Source organism: Ranitomeya variabilis, chromosome 1 (assembly GCF_051348905.1).
Source record: "Ranitomeya variabilis isolate aRanVar5 chromosome 1, aRanVar5.hap1, whole genome shotgun sequence".
NCBI classification, from domain to species: domain Eukaryota; kingdom Metazoa; phylum Chordata; class Amphibia; order Anura; family Dendrobatidae; genus Ranitomeya; species Ranitomeya variabilis.
The window spans coordinates 313,633,352-313,656,412 of record NC_135232.1 but is presented as its reverse complement, the minus strand read 5'-3'; the positions used below and the strand labels follow the sequence as shown (position 1 = coordinate 313,656,412).

At 46.3% G+C, this 23,061-nt stretch overlaps 1 protein-coding gene across 1 annotated transcript in view; it reads left to right on the top strand.

Moving 5' to 3' along the window:
- The first annotated feature begins 4,046 nt into the window (after positions 1 to 4,046).
- The window catches only part of CASTOR1 (cytosolic arginine sensor for mTORC1 subunit 1), a 46,059-nt gene continuing 27,044 nt past the window's right edge, over positions 4,047 to 23,061 (top strand). Inside the window, exons 1-3 of the mRNA XM_077297114.1 lie at positions 4,047 to 4,356; positions 5,229 to 5,299; positions 10,695 to 10,873. Of these exons, the coding sequence (XP_077153229.1) occupies positions 4,244 to 4,356; positions 5,229 to 5,299; positions 10,695 to 10,873 (363 nt within the window). The 5' untranslated portion in view covers positions 4,047 to 4,243. The remainder of the gene's footprint in view (positions 4,357 to 5,228; positions 5,300 to 10,694; positions 10,874 to 23,061) is intronic.

Genomic DNA, 23,061 nt, shown 5'->3' with positions numbered 1-23,061 from the left:
TACTCGGCTGGGCCAGCCCACGGAGGTCCGGTTGTCCCCTGTTCCCTACCACTTGGCCGCGGCTGGAAGTACGCTACAGACGCCGGGCCTAAAGATCATGCCGGACGCCGAACATCTACGGCGTCTGATGGCAGCGTGGCGGAGCCGGCCCCAACCTGCAGCGCCGATTGACTTGGTCAGAGCCCCGGAGATCCCGCCATCACACTGGGGTGTGGTAGTGTCTTTTAACTCCCGGCACGGGAGAGGAGTCATCCAGGAGATTGGGGAGCCGCTGCAGGTCCGTGTCGATCGGGAGGAGGTGGAGCCCTGCAGCAGGAGGTTCGCTCGTGATCTGGAGCCGGGCGACGCTGTGACCTACACGAGGTGGAGGAGGGAAGCTGGTGGGACGGGCTGGATAGCCCGAGGCGTACAGCGATGCATTGCCCTCCAGGCTGCTGCCGGAACACCGGAAGAAGATGATCCCGTAAAGGGGGCAGCAGAGCCCGGCCCCGCAGAACCTCGAGAGGCCCGGCCTCGCCGTGCCCCGGAGGGACGTGTGCACCTGCCAGTGAGAAGGGCCTCCCGGCGAGGGATCTTATCGCTGCGGGGACCGGAACCGCGTCCTGGCTCACCAGTGCGATCCGTTGGCCTGGTGAGGCCAGATCGGAAACCACCCTGCTCCACAAAGGAGGAGTAAGCATAATTGCTTTATTACTATGTACATAGTTTTTAACTGTTTGTTTCTTGTTTGGCTGCTAAACCCGCTCAGGGTAAATTTTTAAAGGGATCCTTTTGTTGACCCGGGATCCCTAGTGTTTTGTTTTGTTTGTCTTTCCAAAGTTTTTGCACAAGTTTTAGAACTGCTGAAATCATGAACAGTGCATGATCCGAACTTCTTGTAAATAGTTTGCACCTTATTAAAGGCGCTCCCTACTGGTTTTACTTCAAAAAGGACTCTTTGTGAAGATACCGCACTGGAACCTTTGCTGAGTATGGACTGGTAGCTTGAGAAGATACGCTACCTCATAGAGACTTGGTCCCCTCTTAAAGGGGATGTTCATTTGTTGCGCTTAAACTGTGATATTGCTTTAAGATTGGAAGCAATAATGTCTTGACCAAAGAAAGTGATGATAATGTTTACATGAGAAAGTTATGTGTTTAATTAGTTAAATGTGAAGAAAAACTGATGATGTGCTCTGAGAAGTAAAAGGTGAAAGATAGAAGAGGGATGCAGTGGACTCGTAGGGATAGATGTGGAGTCCAGCATGCATGAAAGGAAGAAAGATAATGAGAAGGTTTAATGTTCGATAGAAAATGTTTTTGATAATGCTGATAGATAGTTAGGATAGAAGGTAAACCCTGAGTCCTCATAGGAGTCATGTAGAGATGACTTAGTGCTCTTAAACTGAAAGTAATGTTATGTTCTATACTGTGCATAGTAGTTGAAAAGGCAGTAGGCCCTGGCTGAACGGGGCGGTCCTGTAACAGAAAGGAGAGGCAGTAGGTCTGGTGCCGATAGGACAGGCGGTCCTGCAGATTTAAAGAAGGAGAATGAAAAAGTTAAATTGCCTTATAATGTGATTATAGGAAGGTCTTTAGTGGATAAAAGAGTGTATGTCCTTAAAGGCAAAGTTAAATTATTGTTCAGCAATTTTGCACTTAGTAGAATACCCGGTTGGGTAACAGGAGTTATTTATAGCCTGTAATTTATAATGTTAACCATGTTTGTATCGTTCAAGTGTCCTTACCTCCCATAAAGGGAAGCCTGTTCAAGTATACTTATTGTTATTACACTCAACAAAATTGTATGTCTTTTTGCTAACTTGTATTGTTGTTTTCTTTCCAGTCCCGGAGTACTGTGTTTAACCAGGGGGGAGTGCAGCGCCCCAGAGTCCTGGTCGTTGCAGTACTGTGGCTCCGCCACTATGGGGAGCTACGGTGCGTCCGATGGCACTGAAGGAGTTCATCTGATCAGGTATCACAGACACCAATACATTTCACAGCTGGGCCTCCGGGGGGAGCTAAGGGTGCTATTCATTAGGCCACTCCCCACCATAGTGGGTAAACTGGGGGTCAGGCAGGAAGTTAGATCAGAAAGCTGACTGGGATGGAACCAGGCATCACCTTGTGGCAGAGGGTGTTGTGGGGGAAGATACAGTAGGGTCTCTGTCAGGGGTGGGATCCTGACAGAGGCTTGGCATTGGAAAGAACGTAACGGGTTCGTGCCTGCTCCGGGAAGCGGCGGTGCCCAAGAAAGGACTAGAAGCGAGATAGATTGTGCTGAGTGAGAAACGAGATCAAGCAATAGGAGAATACCAGTAGGGGTCGTGCTGTAAGACCGGAGCAACACCCTACTGAGGCGCACTACCGGTGGCCGGAACGCCGAGGGAGTATCATAACATTCAGCTTCAAGCAATACTCTAAACAGCGGCAGGACAGTCAGTCTAAGGCGGGCTGTCTCACACAAATCACCTATGAAGTCTTGGGGGGCACCTTGTGGAGAGGGGCGACTCTAGGGTCCCGGAAGAGCTCCGAGCCTACCCGTCAAACGGGTGCCGTCCCAACCAGAACATCAGGGAGGGACGGAGGATTAGCAGAACATCATCTAATCGAGTTGTGAGGGAACTTAAGAAACAGACACAACAGTTGTGGGGACTTTCCGTAAGCACAGCAGGGAAGGACCGCAACACATAGCGCTAGAAGGAAGGCACCGATTTCCACCTGTGAAGAGAACTCTGGAGGTGCCATTGGACCGGCCGGACTTGCGCAGCCTGGTGAACCGTATTCTGGACTGTGGACTCAGAGATCTTCAGTAAAGAGGTAAAGAGACTGCAACCTGGTGTCCTCGTTATTTACTGCACCGCACCACCACTATCATCATCCACACCTATCATTCACTGTGCGCCCCACGGCAGGGTCACGGACCGGGGCCTAGCCGCCGTGACAACCCCAGAGCAGAGACTTCGGAGGCCCGGTACTGGGTACCCCTCGGCCCTGCGGCGGGTGGGGGCGCTACAACTCCACAAAGCCGGGCAGGTGTCCGCAACTATTCTGGACAGGGTGGATATTCCAAGCCGGTATTGGAAGTGGAGGGATGATAAACTCTCTCCGGTTGCCAGAAATCTGGAAGAAAATAATAATAAACATTTTTTTTTACAATCAATTCTATTTATGGTGGTGTTCTGCTAAAGACATAAAGGAAAATGCAAAGAATGCATGTCAGACCAACAATAATTATGACTGGCATTTGTTTAGAATTATTACGTACCTTAGTGTAACCAGCAGACGTTCCTCCGGTGGAATCGCTCTACGGAGCTGGGTGTCCTGTCTTCGGATGGCTCCTTGGACATGACCAAGCACATGACCAAGCAAATCCCGGAACAAGTCTTGCAACATCCTTGTGTATTCCTGGAATTTCTCCGGGTTGGCATTAAGCTCGGCATACAGCGTGTGATGGGCTCCACGGCTCTCACGTAGTTCGATAATGGGGTGTCGCCAAAAACGCCTACGTTGTCTCTTTCTCCATCTTTCACGATTTCTGTCTTGCTCCCAAGCAAAAGCGCAGGCCAGAAACAGCTTGAAGCTGAAATCCAGGTTGAAATAAAAGCTCTCCATGCGAAGATCCATCATGACACAGGATACAGCAGCAAACTGTTAAGATTTCAGCAGTCCTAGGGTCTAGTTATCTAGATTTTTCTCCTGTAAAATTTTCCACCATGCGCACAAAATACGCAAGCGCATGACAAAACGCATGGAAAAGTGTGAAAACGCGGCGTTTTTTTCCGCATGCGTTCCCGCATGTGTCTAAAAAACGCAGCGGTTGTATGTGTTTCCATGCGTTTTTTCCTGCACTTGCAGATGCGGATTAAACACTGCGGATTAGACCGCAAATGTGAAACGAGCCTTAGTTGGCTGAGGAGACTACCGCCTTGGAACTATTTATAGTAGAAAATCCGCACAATGTGCATTACTCTACAGTCTGCGAAGAAGCCGCGCCGCCAATCCGCTCCAGCCCCGCCCCTTTACATCCGATCACGTGAGCGCTCGCGGTCTGCCGTTCCCAGGGCGTACGCTATATATTGCGCTGCCCGGCACCTATGGACACCGGCTGCTGAGTGCGCTGTGCCGCCGAGCGCCTCCACAGCTCTGGGACACGTCTGATAACCCCGGGGGCGTGACCGTTGTATGCCCCGCCCCTCCACACCAGCCCGGCCACGCTCGTTCGGCCCCTCAGTGCTCACGCTGCACCTCGGCTCTTCCCACCATGGACCTGCAGCTGCTGGAGCACCGGGTGCGAGTGACAAGCATTGACAAGTCCGGCCTCTGGTTCTACACTCACCCGATCGTCAAGTTACTGTTCCTGCGGCATCGTACAAGGTATGTGCATCTTCCCGGGGACACTGCGCCCCTCATCCTCCTCCCCGGTGTAATGACCAGTGACGGCTGCGCCCATCAGCCAGAGAGCTCGCATACAGCGTGGCCCGGGATACTCCGGGAACTACTGCTCCCAGCCGGCTGTCACCCCGTAGGTGGCCCACGTGGGGTGCACTAATAGAATACTCCTGGCCATATGCCGCTGGGGTGTTTGCTCTCCAATGAATATAACAGAATGTGCCCCGGCTGGCATGTGCTGCTGCTGTTAGTGGGCACATGGGTTGGGGGCACCATGGCCCTGGATGCAGACTGATGCCCCCATTGTAAGGTGGTAGCTGTGGGTGAGGTACTCGTCTTCTATGCCCCAGCACGCTACATGAAGATGGGGGTCCGCCACTGCAGGCTCCATGAGGACTTTGGCTGGCCAGGACCAGCCAAAGCCATCATGGTCCTGATGGTTCGGGCGCATAGCTTCCCGAACGTTTCCTTCACACACGGCCTCTTCCAGGCTTCCTCCTGCCCCTAGTTCCTCCTCTTCACCACAGCCCAGCACGGTACTACAGTGCAGCAAGTGGGCAGCTAATTTGCCACTATGGCCGTTACTTGGCTTCTCTGCTTGCTGACGCCTGGGGCATGCCCATCACCTCCCGTTCTCTGGGCCGTTGCCCATCACCTCCCGTTGCCTCTGAGTGGTAAGCTCGGGGCCATACTGTTAGGGGTCCGGTCCCAGGGCCGTCTCCGGTACATCTATCTCCACATGTCACTGCAGTATGGACCGGGGAGCAGTCACATGAGCATTGCTGCTTTTATTGACTTTTTTTTTTTCTATCTTCATGAAACATTTGACTTCACGGTAAATGTTTGTTTTCTGCCAGATGCAAGTTTTTCAGTTTGACAGAAACTCCAGAGGATTACACGTTGATGCTGGATGAGGAAGGCTTTACAGGTACGGTTACGTCCCAATTTGTTCAGTGCTAGTTATATCTGGTCATGGCCTATAGATGCGGTGACAGACGCCAGACGGTCCCTTTGGTGTAGTGTGTGGCCGTACTGCCGGCTGTCATTAGTAGGGGTTTACATGTAGGTATAGAATTGGGTCACACTGTTCACAATCTGTCATATTAACATAGTGACATAATTGCCTCATACAAGTGCTGGTCAAACGGCTATAATGTTGTTTGTTGCTCGATGGGTAATTTATCTGCACACTATTTGGTCAGTTTTTTTACCTCAATATCTGTAAGTCAAAACCAGGAGTGGCACAGAGGAAAAGTGTAATAATAAATACAGAAGTGGTGATGTGTTTCTATCACCACTCCTGGTTTTGGCTTGGATATTGAGGTAAAAAACTGACCAAATACTCAGTGTTTAATTGAAAAATACTGAAGCAACACTATAGATAGTATTGGGGAGCAAACCTCATTAGCTCCCTCTACACACCCACCGGGCGTATGCAAAAAAGGATAGCTCCAAGCAGAGATTGACATGAAAAAATGGAGCAGAAACATCCATGACCACATTATTATATGTATAAAATTAAGTACAAACTGACACCTACTGCATAAATTTGATTTTTCCAGTCCTCTTGCCAGGATTGCCTGCAATCTGCAGAAAAATCCAGCAGTAAGGGTGTGTCCACGCTGAGTAAGGGTGTGTCCACGCTGAGTCTTTTTGGCCTTTTTGAGTGGGTTCGCAGTGGATACTGCGCTACCAAAACTATCAAAAGAATGATCCTATTAACTTCTATGAAAAAACGATTTGCTGTGCATATGGTTAGGCTATTTAAACGGCTCATGGTTTTAAAGACTCCAAGTACTTGTAAGTAGCCATTCTTCTGGCGTTTTCCACTAGGAAGATCCTCAATAATTTGCAATAGAACTCAGTAGGAAGTCTAAAGAAAACGCCCGGTCGTATGTTTGAGAATTGTCTGTTTTTGCATGGGGGGGGAAATGGCTGCAATTTAATTGTTTAATAGATATCCAGTAAAAAGATGCTAGGAAGTACTGAAAAAATAAAAAAAAAAGAGAGAGATTCAGGCTGAAAAAAAACAAAACAAAAAAACATAACAAATAAAGTTGTAAGTGTTTTTGGGGGTGGGAAAAAAACCCTAGGCTCTACAGGTTTACAAAACTCCAGAGAAAATGAGCAAATCCTGAACTATCTTCTGTTTGAAAAACCAACCAGAATGAACATAACCTAAAGTTCCATCACTGCCCCTCCACTAAAGAAAAGCTGAGCAACGCCTATTGAAGTGGCTGTACGTGCGCCCTCTCTGGGCAGGGGGGTGTGGTGGCTGTACACGCGCCCTCTCTGGGCAGGGGTGGCTCCATGCACCTTTATGTAGTGCTTTATTTTCCACAGATAGTATCTGCCTATTCTTGCATATCCCTCACATTTCCTGTACCATAAATGATTGGTGATGTTTCCCGGATGATGTATTGTGTTTTATATATTTTGCCGTATCGCCTTGTATGCTCATGGGTCGGCCTGTTTCCTGGTGTGTGGTGTTTTTTTTTTTTTTTTTTTTAATTCTTGTTTTGCTATGGGACTTTTCAAAGGGAAGTGTGGGAATAAAGCATCTGTCCAGTGATGTAATGGCTGGCACGTGAACAGGACGGTGTTTTCTCACGTTTTGCTCATGGTGGGGGAGGGGTACAGGGTAGACAAGATTATTATTGTTATTGTTTCCAAGGTGGTGCCCTCTGCATGTTCAGTATGGGATTCATATGCTTAGGTACAGTGCAGATCCAAACGATCCGTTCACAACACATTAGGAATGTTGATACTGGAAAGCATCAGAGCTGGGCAGGGAAAGGAAATGTGCCAGGAAGGAAACCGGGACATCCAGCTCTGTAATGGTGCAGCGAGCTCCTTCTTGCAGCTAATGCACCTCAGACGGTGAGACGGCAGGGATTTGTACTGACACGATTGGATTTCAGAAGCGGACAATTACAAGCTACTTAAGTCTGATTCATTGTGGTGTTCCCAGTCACCGTATTTGTTCAGTGGGTCTCCTTAAGTCAGTGTTCCCCAAGTTCGGTCCTCAAGAGCCACCAACAGGTCATGTTTTCAGGATTTCCTTAGTATTGCCCAGGTAATAATTGCATCACCTGCACAGGCAATAATTCCATCATCTGTGCAATACTAAGGAAATCCTCAAAACATGACCTGTTAGTGGCTCTTGAGGACCGGACTTGGGGAACACTGCCTTAATTAATAAAGTGTAGTTTTGTTTATGAAGCAAATCGTCTCCTTGGCACTGGGCAGCATTTGGTGAAACTGCTGTGTCTTTAATAGCCTTTAATTATGGAATATTCATACAAATGAAATGGCTAAGACACTTACGGTAGTTCTTTGTAATTGACAATGAGCATCTAGTAGTTGTTACAGTCCAGGTGACATGCACCTCATCACAGCAGATGTCTCATCCTCTGACCTGCACTAAAAATGTTTTTGATGTGCTAATGTCAATTGGGAACATCTGTTGGGATGGAAACCATTTTTCTGTTCCCATCCTAGTGAAATGTCTCCGCATGTGAGATTTAAGATCCAGATCATTGAGACGCCCATCTGCTTGGAGACCTTATTGCTGCTTGTAAATCCAGTCTGTGATCGTTTTTAAGGGGTATCTCAAGTTCCCGTCTTCAGTAGTGCAGTGCTCCTCGGCCTCCTGCTGGCCTGGGGGTGGCGCACTCCTGAGGATTGACCGTTTGGGCTGGCAGCATTTCTGAGCTGGTGACATGACCTTTTGTGCTCCCCCATGCTGATAATAGGGACAACTTTGTCCCCACAGCATCGGAGTAGCGCAGGAAGGCCACATTCACACGTTCAGTATTTTACATCAGTATTTGTACGCCAAAACCAGAAGAGGGACACATGTCACCATTTCTATTTCTTTTCTTTTTCCCACTCCTGGTTTTGCCTTTACAAATACTGATGTGAAATACTGAATGTGTGAAAATGTCCTAACACTGTAGCTGGCTGGATCGAGCAATCCGAACCACTTCGTTGTGCAAAATCTATAGGAATCAAATTGTAAGCGAGGTAGATTTCATAGCTGTTTGTTTTTACAAGCACTTTTGCCTATTTAATTAGATGAGAAGACCCCCTACACCTAGAACACTACACCTAAAAATGACCAGTTAAAAGAAACGGGGAAAAATGCTTGCCAACACGATTTGTTTTAGACGCATGCAGACAATACGGCAGACTGGCAAACCATTTAGAAATCGTGCAGGGAACACAAGGGATGATTTCATCCTGTCATCAGACAAACTGGTGATGGCACTTTGCTGTTGTGTTTGACTCAATGTGCCTGGTTGCCTTTTGCTCAGAGTAGTAGAGGATTGTTGAGGAGGCTGTAATGTTTGTGTCTTTTTTTTTTTTTTTCTTGTTGTTCCCTTAACTCAAATCTACTGCTACTAATAAACAATATAGGTACAAGAAGAGTAAAGGATTCAGCTTCCTGTGTGTGTAAAATATATATATATATATATATATATATATATATATATATATAATTTTTTTTTTTAATACATTAAAAAGAGTGTACGAAAGGTGAAGTGAATACCCTCCCATCAAAACCAACACGTTTCGAGCAGTACAGCTGGATTTTTTTTTTCCACCTGGCACGCACTGCTGCCTAGACTTAAGGCCTCATTCACACTTTCAGTATTTGCTCAGTATTTTATCACAGTGTTTGTAAGCCAAAGCCAGAAGTGAGTTACTACAGAAGTGGTGACGTGTTTCTATACTTTTCTCTGCTTTTTCCGTTCCTCGTTTTGTCTTACAAATACTGAGGTAAAATACTGATTGTGTGAATTTGGCATAAGACTTCCTGATTGCTGGGAAGGGATTGTGCTGCTCCTTGTTTGACACACTGGACCTGCAACATCCAAAATGTGAGCTGTTGATGCTCCTATACCAGACTGCTTTGTCTTAGCAGCTTAAAAAGACGTGAGATTTAGGCTACTTTCACACTAGCATCGTACGACGAATTGTGACGTACCGACGCAAGCAGTGAAAGCGCCGCACAACGGGGGCAGCGGATGCTGTTTTTCAACGCATCCACTGCCCCATTGTGAGGTGCGGGGAGGAGGGGGCGGAGTTCCGGCCGCGCATGCGCGGTCGAAAATGGTGCCAACACAACCGTTGCACGACGGTTGCAACGTGTGGCAATGCGTCGCTAATGTTAGTCTATGGACAAAACGCATCCTGCAAGCAATTTTGCAGGATGCGTTTTTTTAGCCACAACGACGCATTGCGACGTGCAGTGCACGACGCAAGTGTGAAAGTAGCCTAAGCTGCCTGGGATCTGAGCCAGTATCCTGTTCCAGAAACCCAGGGCAGCCTGTGTGCAGTGCTTACCAGCTCAATTGGAAAGAACTTGCCAGCTGTGCACATGCTTGCAGAAGTGGCCAGTTTCCTAGGCGACAGGCTGTAAACAATAACATAAGTAACTGACAATGACAAACAGTCAACTTTATCAACATAGTACAGTACTTGCTTAAAAGTACTATTAAGAGTAACCGTTGTTTTAATTGTTATGTAGACCGGATGAGGGAGGCGCTGGAGGCAGAGCTCTGATGGAATCATAGTAGCAGCCGCTATCTCGGTAATGGGAAGTCTGTCTTCACTGAATACAGATTTTACCTCCGATAATGACCGATTCTGGCAAAAAGAGGCAAATTTCTCCTAGTACTTTCTTATGTGCTATTGCTTTACATAATATTTTAAGCGACCGTTATACTTTTAAACTATCTATCAATGAACTTTTATACTTATACCTTTTTAAGAACACTCTTACTGCTCCTATTTCCCCACCCTGTTAGACCAGTTCTTTCTACTGGCAAATAATTTTGGCAGCAAACACATAGCAACCAGAATGTATGATTGCTGCCATCCACGTCATAGCAGTGCCCACAGTGGTGTCAGTAATACATCGCCCACTCTCTGCAGTGGTAGCAGGGCACTTATTTTCTTTACAACTTAGTCTGATACTGCTACAAATGCCATCTTCCACTTTCCTACCCCTGTAGTAAGTATAATGGCTGGGCTCCATTCTTCTGCCCCAATGTCATTGACAACCTCTGTGGAGTCGGAGGGAATTGCGTGCAGTTTTGCAGCTTGCTCCATGCACTCAGTGGCTGTGGGTGACTGCCTTTAGTGCAGGGAGGAAGCCCCTGTCACCAGGAATAATTAGTGACCAGACTTTATCCAGTCCTTATACAATATATTGTATGCCATGGTATGTTTTACCTTTCAGGGATGTTTGTATATTTCCTTTGCTTCTCTTTATAGTCATTATACTTATGAGTCTAATGGAGATCTGTATTTGGCAGAGTTACCGCAGTCAGATTTCCTACATGTGGCAGAGCATACTTGGAGGGTCCTAAATGTGCTGTCCAATGGGTTCCATACTGGAGGCGTTACGAAGATTACCAAGTCTGTCATTGCTCCACTGGCAGAGCAAAATGTCTCCGTTCTGATGCTTTCCACGTACCAGACTGATTACATTTTGGTAAGTTAGTGAATGTTGAAGGGGTTGTCCGATCATACAGCAAATAATAAAAATGTTTTTTCAGTAATCGCACCCCTTCTCCCCACTCCCCCATATCGACTTTATCTGAGCACCAATGTAAATAAATGGCACTTTCAGTTCAGGGGTATCTTTCTAATTTCCGCAAGATGCTGATAGAGCAGAACCTGCCAGCTCTCTCCACTTCTCTACAGAGCACGAGTGGTCTGGAACACTGAGGGTGATGCCATACATGCATAGAAGCGTCCCAACAGCCCCAGAAAGTGAGGGCATGGCTGATGTTCCACTGCTATGGATCAATTCCAACAGTCCCATCACCCCATAGTTGCCCCCGAGAATTGGGGAAATGCAGCAAAATGTTATGTTTGTTAATTGAAAAGTGACTTTTTAATAATTTGGAGAAAAGTAGTCAGACAACCCTTTTAGCTTACATGTATGTAGCGTCATAGGCTTGCTGTGGAACAGTTTATTTCTTGTTCCGTTTTAACTTAAAGGGGTTTTCCCACAAACAGTGTACATTTTAATTAATAGATATTGAAATAATAATTAATTCCACAACTGGATGGATTTAAATAAAATGTTCCTGTGCTGAGAGACTCTTATAAATCTGCCCCTGCTGTGTAATGGCGGTGTCTGACCATGCAGGAACATGGTCTGATCATATCACCGCTCCTGGGCAGGGGAGGAAGCAAGAGTATACAGACAGAACAGCATGGGATCACAGCGGATTCTTTCTGTCAAGTTTTTAAGCAGGCAAGTGAAATGTTTTATCTCTCAGAAAAAGTAATTTGCAGTACCGTGCTGTAATATCTGTATACTACTTTCCTTCCTCCCCTGCCCAGGAGCTGTGGTGTGATCAGACCATGTTCCTACACGGCCATTACACAGTACACAGCAGGGGCACATTTATAAGATTATCTCCGCACAGGAAGGTGTGTATGTATTTTAATCTCTAATTGTGGAAATTATTACTCCAAGACTATTAAAGTGTACTTTGTTCATGGGACAACCCCTTTTAACTTGCATATTTCACTGTTTGCCAGTCTGTGAAAGCAGTGCATTCTGGCATATCAGGCAACATGGTGTGCATGTGGTAATAACTGTAAAAACACAAGCATTTTCAATGGAAAACTATCAGGGAAAACAGTTGCCTTGCTGTGACTGCACATCTGCCCACTCTTATTTAATTGTGCTATGATCATTGTATAAAATGGTGCAATCCATAGTTATAGCACTCAGCCAAGCCTGGCTTTAAAACAGTGGCTACTCTTTAAGGTGTGTTTTTTTTTTTTTGTTTTTTTTTTCTACATAAGTAAATAGTATATGTTAAGATAAAGAAAAATAATAAACAAGATAAATGCTTCTCTCATCTTGGACTGATGAAATACTCAAGTTATTAAAGATTGTTTACTTGTAACCTAAGATTTTCAGCTTATTTTTCTTTTCTAATATCCAAGCAATGGCCCCATGTTTGATGGTGGGCCAGGCAGACTACACAGCTACATCTTTTTACATTGCTGCCTTTACCACTCCTGCAGTCCAGCAGGAGCAGGGCTTGTCCTTGTCTCTCAGCCAGGGACCTTTTGAACAAGATAGAATCGGTTTATACAAACTTCTGTCTTGGGGAGAAAAAAAAAAGTGATAATGAGCACTCTGTAGTGAATAGAAGCATCAGCAATTCCTCTGCTTTTATTGGAGCCAGGGACCATGTACGGTAGTCACCAACTATCTCTGGCGTAGCTATACTCCTGGGTCTTAGCAGATCAGCTCTGCCAGTGTCATGGCAGGGGTGGCAGTTCTCTGTTCCGGTTACTCCTATGAGAGGTCCAGTTATAGGAAATCTGCACAATAAAAGTAAAAAAAACAAAATTGTCCCCTAAAAATCTCCTATACTAGCATGTTTCCTACAAAATATGCAGCAATAGGATTTTGTTTACTTTTTTCCTCCTGGTTGGGTGGAAATATTGGGAAAAGATTTTTATATATATATTTTTTTTAACTCGTTTTATTTAAGATTATACAACCTAACAAGGTTACACCATAGAACAGAAGAACAAACAGTATTTCTCATTGCTCATTAATACTGTCTGACCATGCTAACCTCACCCTTAACGTACCACGGGTCTAACATCTTAACCCAAACCATAAGACGCCCATGTCGGGGCACCAAATATCACGACTTATCATGAGATATAGTCCTTCATAGCGTTAGTTCTAGTGTGCCCTTTGCTGTTCATACTACAAACCCTAATTCTATAGCTACAAAGCGGCACTATCCACAAGAACCATTTATTCCTGGTGACACGTGCTGCTCAATGAGCGTAAGGTCAGTGATTGTGTATACTGTATATAGGAGAACCCGCTAGTGCTATTATAGAACACTTCCTGAGGAAGTTTACCAAAAAAGCATGACTTTGGCTATCAAACAGTGAGGAGTGTCCCATGAGATCAGTGTTTCAGTATTTAGTTCTGCTACAATATAGACAGTCTTAGCGTTGTCCATCTATTCACATACGATCCTACTCTAGGTGCTATTAGAACAAGGTGTCGTTATCCAGCCTGCAGCAGGTCCCCATGTGGAACCAGGAGACGATCATGCGAGAGCGCAGCAATGCAGCATTTATGATGAATTCTCCCCATGTTGGTTTTTCTAAGTGCATAGATTTGTTACTTCATAGACTCTATACAGAGGTAGCAGGAGCCCGCCAATCTGCTGCATCATTCTCCTTATTTGGGGCACTTGTGCGTTATTGTTTTACAGATACATTTATATTCTAACTGCAGTACTTCCCATCCTTTCTTCTGAAGTAGGTGAATTTCCTTTAATTTTTTTCAATTACTATGAACTTTTTTCCCCAGAACATTGATAAGACAGCCAAACCTGTCCAAAAAGATCTAGAAAAACACAATATTACAGACCATCTGTACAGAATAATTGGTAATTGTTAATTAATCCAGGGATTTAGTCTGACACCTTTTTCCTTCTCTAATAACTTATTTTTTTCCCCTGACAGAGGACCCGTTGTCAAACGTCTGCAGAACAAAAAGTTAACTAATTGAACGTATGACTTTTTTTCAGTTCTTTGGACTTTAACTGCATAACTACATCTTCTTTAGCCATCCTGTTTAAAGAAAAGAAAAGGGCAAAGGACAAATTAAAAACCAGAAAGTAAAGTAAATAATTGTCAACTTGAGGTTAATAACATTGATAGAAAACTTGCGGTTGCACTCATTAAAGGGTGGTGTTTTACCTGATAATGAGGAGGGAATTTGTGAGTGTAAAATAGAAATGCTAAAATGTAACATAGTATATTGGTTGCCTAGACTGTTTTTTTTTTTTTTTTTTTTTTAACCAACAGCAGTTCCAGGGAAAAGGGCACAAGTAATAATCATAAAAATGGCCAGGTGTGGACTGAGACAATAATGCAGCCTTTACACACAAATCCAGGGGGGGGGCAGCCGGGGCATGTGCCCCGGGCGCAGCTGACAGGGGGCACCAGCGGGCCGCCTGATGCGGCGGTCCAAGGAGGGGGTTGGCAGGGCCAGGGAGCAGGGGATGTCTAATTATACTCACCTACTCCTGGCGCGGTCCCTGGCTGCCCGGCGCCCCGGCTTCTTCCTGTACTGAGCGGTCACATGGTACCGCTCATTACAGTAATGAATGTGGCTCCACCTCCCATAGGGGTGGAGCTGCATATTCATTACTGTAATGAGCGGTAACTGACCGCTCAGTACAGGAAGAGGCAGCCGCGCCGGGGGAGCGCTGCACTGCGTGATATTCACCTGCTCCTCGTTCCAGCCGCCGCTCTGTCTTCTGCAGTGATGCTGAGGTCAGAGGGCGCGATGACATAGTGTGCGCCCTCTGCCTGACCGTCAATGCAGAGGAGGAGGAAAATGGAGCGGTGAGTATGTGGTTGTTTTTTTTGTTTTTTTTTTTGGGGGTGGAGGTTTTGGGGTAAACCACAGCAACAAGACAGAAGACAAGGAGTGAGTATTTGTATTTCCCATGAAATACAGGTGCATCTCACTAAATTAGAATATCATCAAAAAGTTAATTTTTTTGAGTTCTTCAATACAAAAAGTGAAACTCAAATATTTAGTCATTAGAGTGATCTATTCATGTGTTTATTTCTGTTAATGTTGATGATTATGGCTTACGGTACCTTCACACTAAGCGACTTTGCAGCGAGAACGACGACGATCCGTGACGTTGCAGCGTCCTGGATAGCGATCTCGTTGTGTTTGACACGCAGCAGCGATCTGGATCCCGCTGTAATATCGTTGGTCGGAGCTAGAAGTCCAGAACTTTATTTTGTCGCTGATCACCCGCTGTCATCACTGGATCGGTGTGTGTGACACCGATCCAGCGATGACGTCACCGCTGTGCTCTGCTTTACGGGCGTCTGGCGCTGACACATTCAGTGCAGGGAAGCCGCCGGAGGGGGACGTGACAGACATCAGAAGGTGAGTATGTAGTGGTTTTTTTTTTTTTTTTTACTTTTACAATGGTAACCAGGGTAAATATCGGGTTACTAAGCGCGGCCCTGCGCTTAGTAACCCGATAGTTACCCGGGTGCTGCAGGGGGACTTCGGCATCGTTGAAGACAGTTTCAACGATGTCGAAGTCGTTCCCCTGATCGTTGGTCGCTGGAGAGAGCTGTCTGTGTGACAGCTCCCCAGCGACCACACAACGATCGCATCGCTGGTCGTGATCGTTGGTAAGTCGTTTAGTGTTACGGTACCTTAACAGCCAGTGAAAACTCAAGTGATTATCTCGGTAAATTAGAATACTTTAACACAAGCTTGAAAAAATCATTTTTAAAATCCGAAATGTTGGCCTACTGAATGTATGTTTAGTAAATGCTCTCAGTACTTGGTCAGGGCGCCTTTGGCATCAATTACTGCATCAATGCGGTGTGGTATGGAGGCGATCAGTCTGTGGCACTGCTGATGTGTTGTGGAAGCCCAGGTTGCTTTGATAGCAGCCTTCGTCTCGTCTGCATTCTTGGGTCTGGTGTCTCATCTTCCCCTTGACAATACCCCATAGATTATATGAGGTTAAGGTCAGGCAAGTTTACTGGCCAAACAAGCAGTGATACTGTTTTCAAACCAGGTATTGGTACTTTTAGCAGTGTGGCAGATGCCACTTTAGTCTTGATAAAACACAGTGGACCTACACCAGCAGATGACATGGCTCCCCAAACCGTCACTGATTGTGGCAATGTCAAATTAGACATCAAGCAGCTTGGATTGTGTGCCTCTCCACTCTTCCTCCAGACTCTGGGACCTTGATTTCCAAATGAAATTCAAAATTTACTTTCCTTGTGGAGTGACAATGACTGCTTTCTGGACAACTGTCAAGTCAGCAGTCTTCACCATGATCGTGGAGCCTACTGAAGCAGACTAAGGGACCTTTTTAAATGCTTAGAAAGCCGTTGCAGGCTTTTTTTTTTTATTATTATTATTTTAAAATCTAATTTACAGAAATAATGACTTTTGGGTTTTCATTGGATTGATATAAGCCATAATAATCAACATTAACAGAAATAAACAATTGAAGTAGATCACTCTGTAATTACTGTATGTAATGAGTTTCACTTTTTGTATTGAAGAACTAAAATAAATTAACTTTTTGATATTCTAACTTTGTGAGAAGCACCTGTACCTTGCAGTCCACTCGCCATCCTGGTATCTCTTCTCTGAAGTTACTCCAGTTTTTCAATGTCTTTTATTAAAATGTGGTGCCCATAACTGCACGCAGAATTCCAGATGGTCTGACCAAGGAGGAGTAGAGGGTAATAACTACTTCACATGATCTAGAACTGTCTGCTTTTTTGCTGCTGCAGAACGCTGACTCATGTGCAGTCTGTGATCTATTAGTATATATTAAGTAAACCCAGCACTCAACTTAAGTGATCAAACAGGATTTTTAATGTGATTCACTGTAGTAAAACGTTTGTCTTGCTTCAGACCTTCATCAGTTAGTGTGAAATGATTCAAATTCACTGAGGGTGTCAGTGGTACTCAGTAAGATCACTAGATCAGAAGTTCTTTTAGAAGTGAGATACGCCAGTGCTTAAGCCTGATGTCAGACATAGCGCTGCATGTCACGGTGGCGCTAGGGCCTATTAAGATAAAAGAGCCACCTTCTGCAGCACTAAGGCTGCATTCTGTGAAGGTGGCTGGTATGTTTGTTTTTTTTTTTATCCCTGTTACTGTAGAAATAATGACTTCTATAAATTTGGTGCCATACCTGTATTGAGTACGTTTTCTCCCCCTGACTTGAGCACCTCGCATCAGTCAATCATCCCCCTTTGGGCACTGTCACCGGCGCCTGCTCTGTGCAATCATTTTTCAGGCATGCGCACTGAGTCTCTCTGTGCAGGTGCCAGATTGCCTGCCCCACAGGATGGAGATGGGGACAACCTGCAGAAAGACTCACTGTGCAGGCGCCAGATTCCCAGCCCCCCAGTTTAGTAAATCATAACACTGCGGGGCTGGATCTGGGGCCTGCGCTACACGCAGGCGCGATATCCTTACATCAGTTGATGTAAGTTCCAGGGCAGTGCGTACGGCACATGCCCGATTAATGATTGCATGGTGATGTGTGGAGGTGGCGCCTGGTGACCAATGGATGATGGACTGACGCGAGGCGCTTGAGTCAGTGGGAGAAAACGTACTCCATGGACTCAATACAAGTATGGCGCCAAATTTATAGAAGCAATTATTTATTCGGACTCCCATGACAGCACTAAGAGAGAGAGGATCTGCCCTTAAGGAACAGGAAACCTACAGATACAAAAAGGCGGCACCTCTCCCATGCATCAGTTGGTTTCCTGTTCCTAAAGGGACTGGATCCTACAGAAGAAGCTTTGGATTTCCAGGCCGGCCGGACCGATTCAGGTAGCGAGGGGGTCTCCTACCTCGGCCGGTGCGGGGTACCTGAAGCGGTCACGGTGGCCCCAGCGGGGCTGCACGGCTGTGACTGAATCAGCATGGAGCAAGTCGCCAGGGGTGTCCTGTCTCTGGAGCCGGCGCGTGGTAAGTATGATGGATCCCCTCCCTCGAGTGCTGTGGGGGCTCTGTCGGGGCGGCGGCATCATGGTGGCGCCATCTGGAGTTCTGCTGGCGATGTCTCGGCGTCCCACGCTGTCTGCAGTGCTGACAGAGCGCTGTGGACCGGGGGTAATGTCGGGGGCGGAGTCGGCGATGACTTCCAGGTCGCGGAGCTTCTGCGCATGCGCAGGAGCTCCAAGATGGCGGCGCCCACCGGAAAATGTGCGCTGATCACCCTCAGATGTTAGGCGATCCCCCTGCAGCTGCGGAGGAGGGTGGATATCCAAAGGAGCACTGCGCAATATTCGCTGACCGAAGGAGGGGCTATATAACAAGCTTCAGGTGCACGTTCCTTGCTTCTGGTCTCCATACTTGTAAGAATGGAGTCTGACCAGGATCAGCAGCCTCTGCTGCTGGATGAAGCACCCCAGAAGCCTATACAGAAGGAGCGTGAGAAAAGGAGCGATGGATCTGGCCGCAGAAGCTCCTCCGGACAGGGGTCCGGAGCGTCAGCCAGGAAAAATCCCCCTCGTACTTCGGTAGCTTTCTGGGTATGGGCATCCACTGGTAAGTGATCTTCGAGAATGTTCACTCAGTGACTAGTCTCCCCTCGTGTATGTTTTCACAGGGGAAGAAAAGCGCCAGTAAAACAAAGCATAGGGAATGTGCCATCTGCGGGGTTCCCTTGCCCGACTCATACCCTAAAAAGCTATGTGACCCCCTGTATCCAGCAGACGGTGAGGTCTGGGAGAGGGGGAGGGGTTTTTGGCATTAGATCTATGGACTAGTTTGCCTTACTTGCCCCCTCAGGTAGCGGAAGAATCCTCCTCTATTGCGGCCAGTTTGAAGGAAATGGTTAGGATGGAAGTCAAACAGTCCATCAAGAACCTTTCACAACCAGGAGGCTCTAAGCAGAAAACGCAGTGGACATCCGATTCATCTGTGGATAAGGACAAGAGCGAAGAATCAGACGATTCAGCGGCATCCTCCTCCTCCTCGGAATAAGATGCTGCTCGTTTGTTTACCCTTAGAGAATAGACAAATTAATAAAGGCAGTCAGAGGCACAATGGGTATAACAGAACCCAAGCCTCAACTATCTAAAGAACAAATGATGTTCAGTGGGTTAGAACAAAGGAAGCGCAGAGTATTCCCTTTGAATGAAAAGATACAGGAGCTTATTAATGAGTGGGAAAAAAACAGAAAGAAAAGGCTCCTTACCACCCGCACAGAAGCGTAGGTATCCTTTTGGTGACCCAGCAGTAAATAATTGGGAAAAGGACCCTAAACTGGATGCAGCAATTGCCAAGGTAGCAAAGCGATCCTCTCTGCCATTTGAAGATAGGGGAACACTTAAAGACCCCCTTGGATAGGAAAGTTGATACCTTCCTAAAGGGGACCTGGGAAATGGCAGCTGGCTCCTTAAGACCTGCGGTGGCGTCAACCTGCACGGCAAGGTCGATGATGGTTTGGCTGGACCAGTTAGAGACCCGATTAAAACAGGGGGCCTCCAGAGACTCTATTCTAGCAGCATTGCCGGTAATCCAGGAGGGGGTAGCTTTCTTATCAGATGCTTCAATTGACTCCGTTAAATTGGCAGCTAGGGCAGCAGGTCTTTCTAATGCTGCAAGGAGAGCCCTATGGTTGAAATGCTGGCCAGAAGATATGCAGGCGAAAGCAAAGCTCTGCGCTATCCCTTGTAAAGGCGAATATCTATTTGGGCCTACCCTGGATGAGCTCCTGGAGAAAGCGGGAGATAAGAAAAAATTTCCCAATTTATTCAATTCATATCGTCACTTCAACAAGAGAAGGTTCAATCGGGGAGGGAAGCGTGCCTTCTCACCGAGCAGAGATCGATCCAGATGGGATGATAAACGGAAACGAGTTACAGGTCTCATGTTTCGCCGTAACCCGACAGAAAACAAAAAACAGGATCAATGACTAACAGTTCCGGTGGGAGGGAGACTTGTGCATTTCTCGGCAGAATGGTCAAAAATCACAAACAGCATTTGGATACAAGACACTGTTTCCCATGGTCTCAAACTTGAATTTACTCATGCTCCACGGGATAAATTCAAGTTAACACCCTGGCGCTCATCTCCCACTGAACAATTTGCCTTAGAGGAAGTGAGGACTCTTTGCTCTAAAAACGTTCTGGTAGAAGTGCCGTATACTCAGGCAGGGAAAGGGTTTTACTCTCCCCTATTCCTGATCCAGAAACCAGATAAGACTTATTGAACTATTATAAATCTTAAGGGTCTCAATAAATTTTTGGTCAAACAAACATACGTTCAAAATGGAGTCCATCAATTCAACAATTAAAATGCTTTTCAACAATTGTTTTATGGTGGTAGTGGATTTGAAAGATGCCTACTATCATGTACCCATTCGTGCAGATTTCCAACAATACCTGAGGGTAGCAGTATTAATGGGGGGGAAAGATTCAACATTTCCAGTTCAGGGCACTCCCCTTCGGGATAACTTCGGCTCCTAGAGTGTTCACTAAAATAATTGCTGAAGTCATGGTGCATTTAAGGGAATCAAATATCCTTATAATCCCCTACTTGGATGATTTCCTCATTGTAGGGAATTCGGTAGACCATTGTCTGTCCCAATGGGAGATTACTAGAGCTAAACTAGAACACCTGGGTTGGATCAAACTTTGAAAAATGTATGTTACAGCCCCTAAATATTCAAAAATTCCTGGGGTTAATGTTGAATTCAGTAACACAAGTGTCTTCTCCCTATTGAAAAAATAGAACTGATTCAGAGTTATGTATTAAAAGCAATTAATACGCCCTCCATGACACTTCGGCAAGCAATGTCCCTGCTTGGGTCACTCACATCTTGCATTCCAGCAGTTAAATGGGCTCAGTTTCACACCAGATCCCTACAAAAAGAGGTCTTGTTCCAGGACAGGGCCTTAGGAGGCGCATTAAATGGGAAATTAACATTGGGGTCAATAACATTGGATTCCCTTAGATGGTGGTTAGATAAACGAAATTTATCAACAGGGGTTCCCTGGATAGTAGACGTCACCCAGGTGATAACCACAGATGCCAGCTCTTCGGGGTGGGGAGCTTATATGGGAGACATGGTGGTCCAGGGACAATGGATGAGAATGTTGTGAAGGGTTCCCAATCAAAGGGAGTTGTTGGCGGTTGAATTGGCTGTTAAAAAATTCCTCATATATCTGCAGGGCCAGCACGTCAGAATTCTGTCGGACAACAGAGTTGCAGTCGCCTATATAAACCGGCAAGGGGGAACACGTTCCGAGACATTAATGCAGATCATGGATCGTTTGTTCCAGGTGGCAGAGCTCAATTTTCAATGTTTGACAGCTCTCCACATCAAAGGAAAAGAGAATATAACAGCAGATTTCCTAAGCCGAAACATATTAAGGCAAGGAGAGTGGTCTCTCAATGAGGACATTTTCAACCATATCGTCCACAGATGGCGGTCAGCCAGTGGTGGATCTGTTCCCCACCAGAAGCAACAGAAAAGTTTTTTTTTTTTGCTCTCTAAATCCCAGGGAGAATCCCCTGGCGGTGGACGCGTTTCTAATAAAATGGGATTTCCCGCTTGCTTATGCCTTCCCACCGTTGAACCTGATACCTCCTAGTTGTGAGGAAGATCGAGCAAAAGTCATCCTTATTGCCCCCTTTTGGCCCAGAAGAACCTGGTTTGCCTGGCTCAGGACAATGTCTGTATCGGTTCCCTGGGTACTGCTAGAAATCCCGAACTTGCTTTCTCAGGGACCAGTCTCCCATCCACAAGTGGCAGCACTTCATTTAACGGCGTGGAGTTTGAACGGTCACTGTTAGTAGATAAAGGCTTCTCTCCGAACTTAGTAGAAACACTCCTAAAGAGTAGGAAGCAAATAACTACGAAAATCTACTCTAGGACTTGGAGAAAGTTCTTGACCTGTTCAAAATTTAATATCCATGAAGGGGTGCCGATACAACAAATCTTAGAGTTTCTACAGAAGGGGTTTGAGTTAAAACTCTCTGCTAGTACCCTTAGGCTAGGTTCACATTGCGTTAGCGCAATCCGCTAGCGCTAAAAGGATTGCCCTAACGCAATGTATTTGTAGGGGCCGCGTTTAGGGGTCGCGCTAACGTCCCCGCTCTCGCAGATCCCCGTTCTGAGAGAGCGGGGAACGGACCTCGAGCGTGCCGCGGACGCTGCAAGCGGCGTCCGAGGCGCGCTACAAAAGAACGGCACATCGCTAGCGCGAGCCGAAAAAGGCACGCGCTAGCGATGCGCTGCAGGAGAAATTTACACTGCTGTCAATGGGTGCGCTAACGGACCCGTTGCACGGCGTTAATTGCGACATTTTCGCCGTGCAATGCTGTCCGTTAGCGACCACCCACTAACGCAATGTGAACCTAGCCTTAGAGTACAGGTCTCAGCTCTGGGTGCCCTGTTTTCCTGTAATATAGCTAACAACTATTGGATAGCGAGATTTATGAAGGCAGTTTGTAGAACTAGACCAGTATATAAAGACAGAACGGTTCCGTGGGATCTAAATTTTAGGTCTGTCCGCTCTAACAACCCCCCCCCCCCCTTTGAACCTCTACAAGATGCCTCGATCAAGATGTTGACACTTAAGACTGCCTTCTTGATTGCCATAACCTCAGCCTGCAGGATAGGGGATATCCAGGCACTTTTCAGACTTCCCCCCCCATACACAGAAATCTTGTCAGACGGGATAGTCCTTAGGCCTGACCCAGCATATCTGCCGAAGGTAGTGACACGTTTTCATAGATCGCAGGAGATAGTTCTGCCATCTTTTATTCCTAATCCCTCTAATCCTAAAGAGCAGGAGCTTCATACGTTAGGTCTCTTCTACAGTACATTTCGGTCACCAATAATTGGAAGAAAGATGAGGCACTGCTTCTTTCCTTCCAAGGTCCAAAGAAAGGGTGTAGTGTCAAAATATTCACTGGATTAGGGAAACTATCTCTCTGGCTTATACAGCGGGTGGGGGGCCAGCTCCGCAGAATCTAAAGGCACATTCCACCCGGGCCATGGCGTCATCCTGGGCAGAAAGATCTGGAGTATCATTGGAACAAATATGTAAGGCGGCCACATGGTCATCCCCTTCCACGTTCTT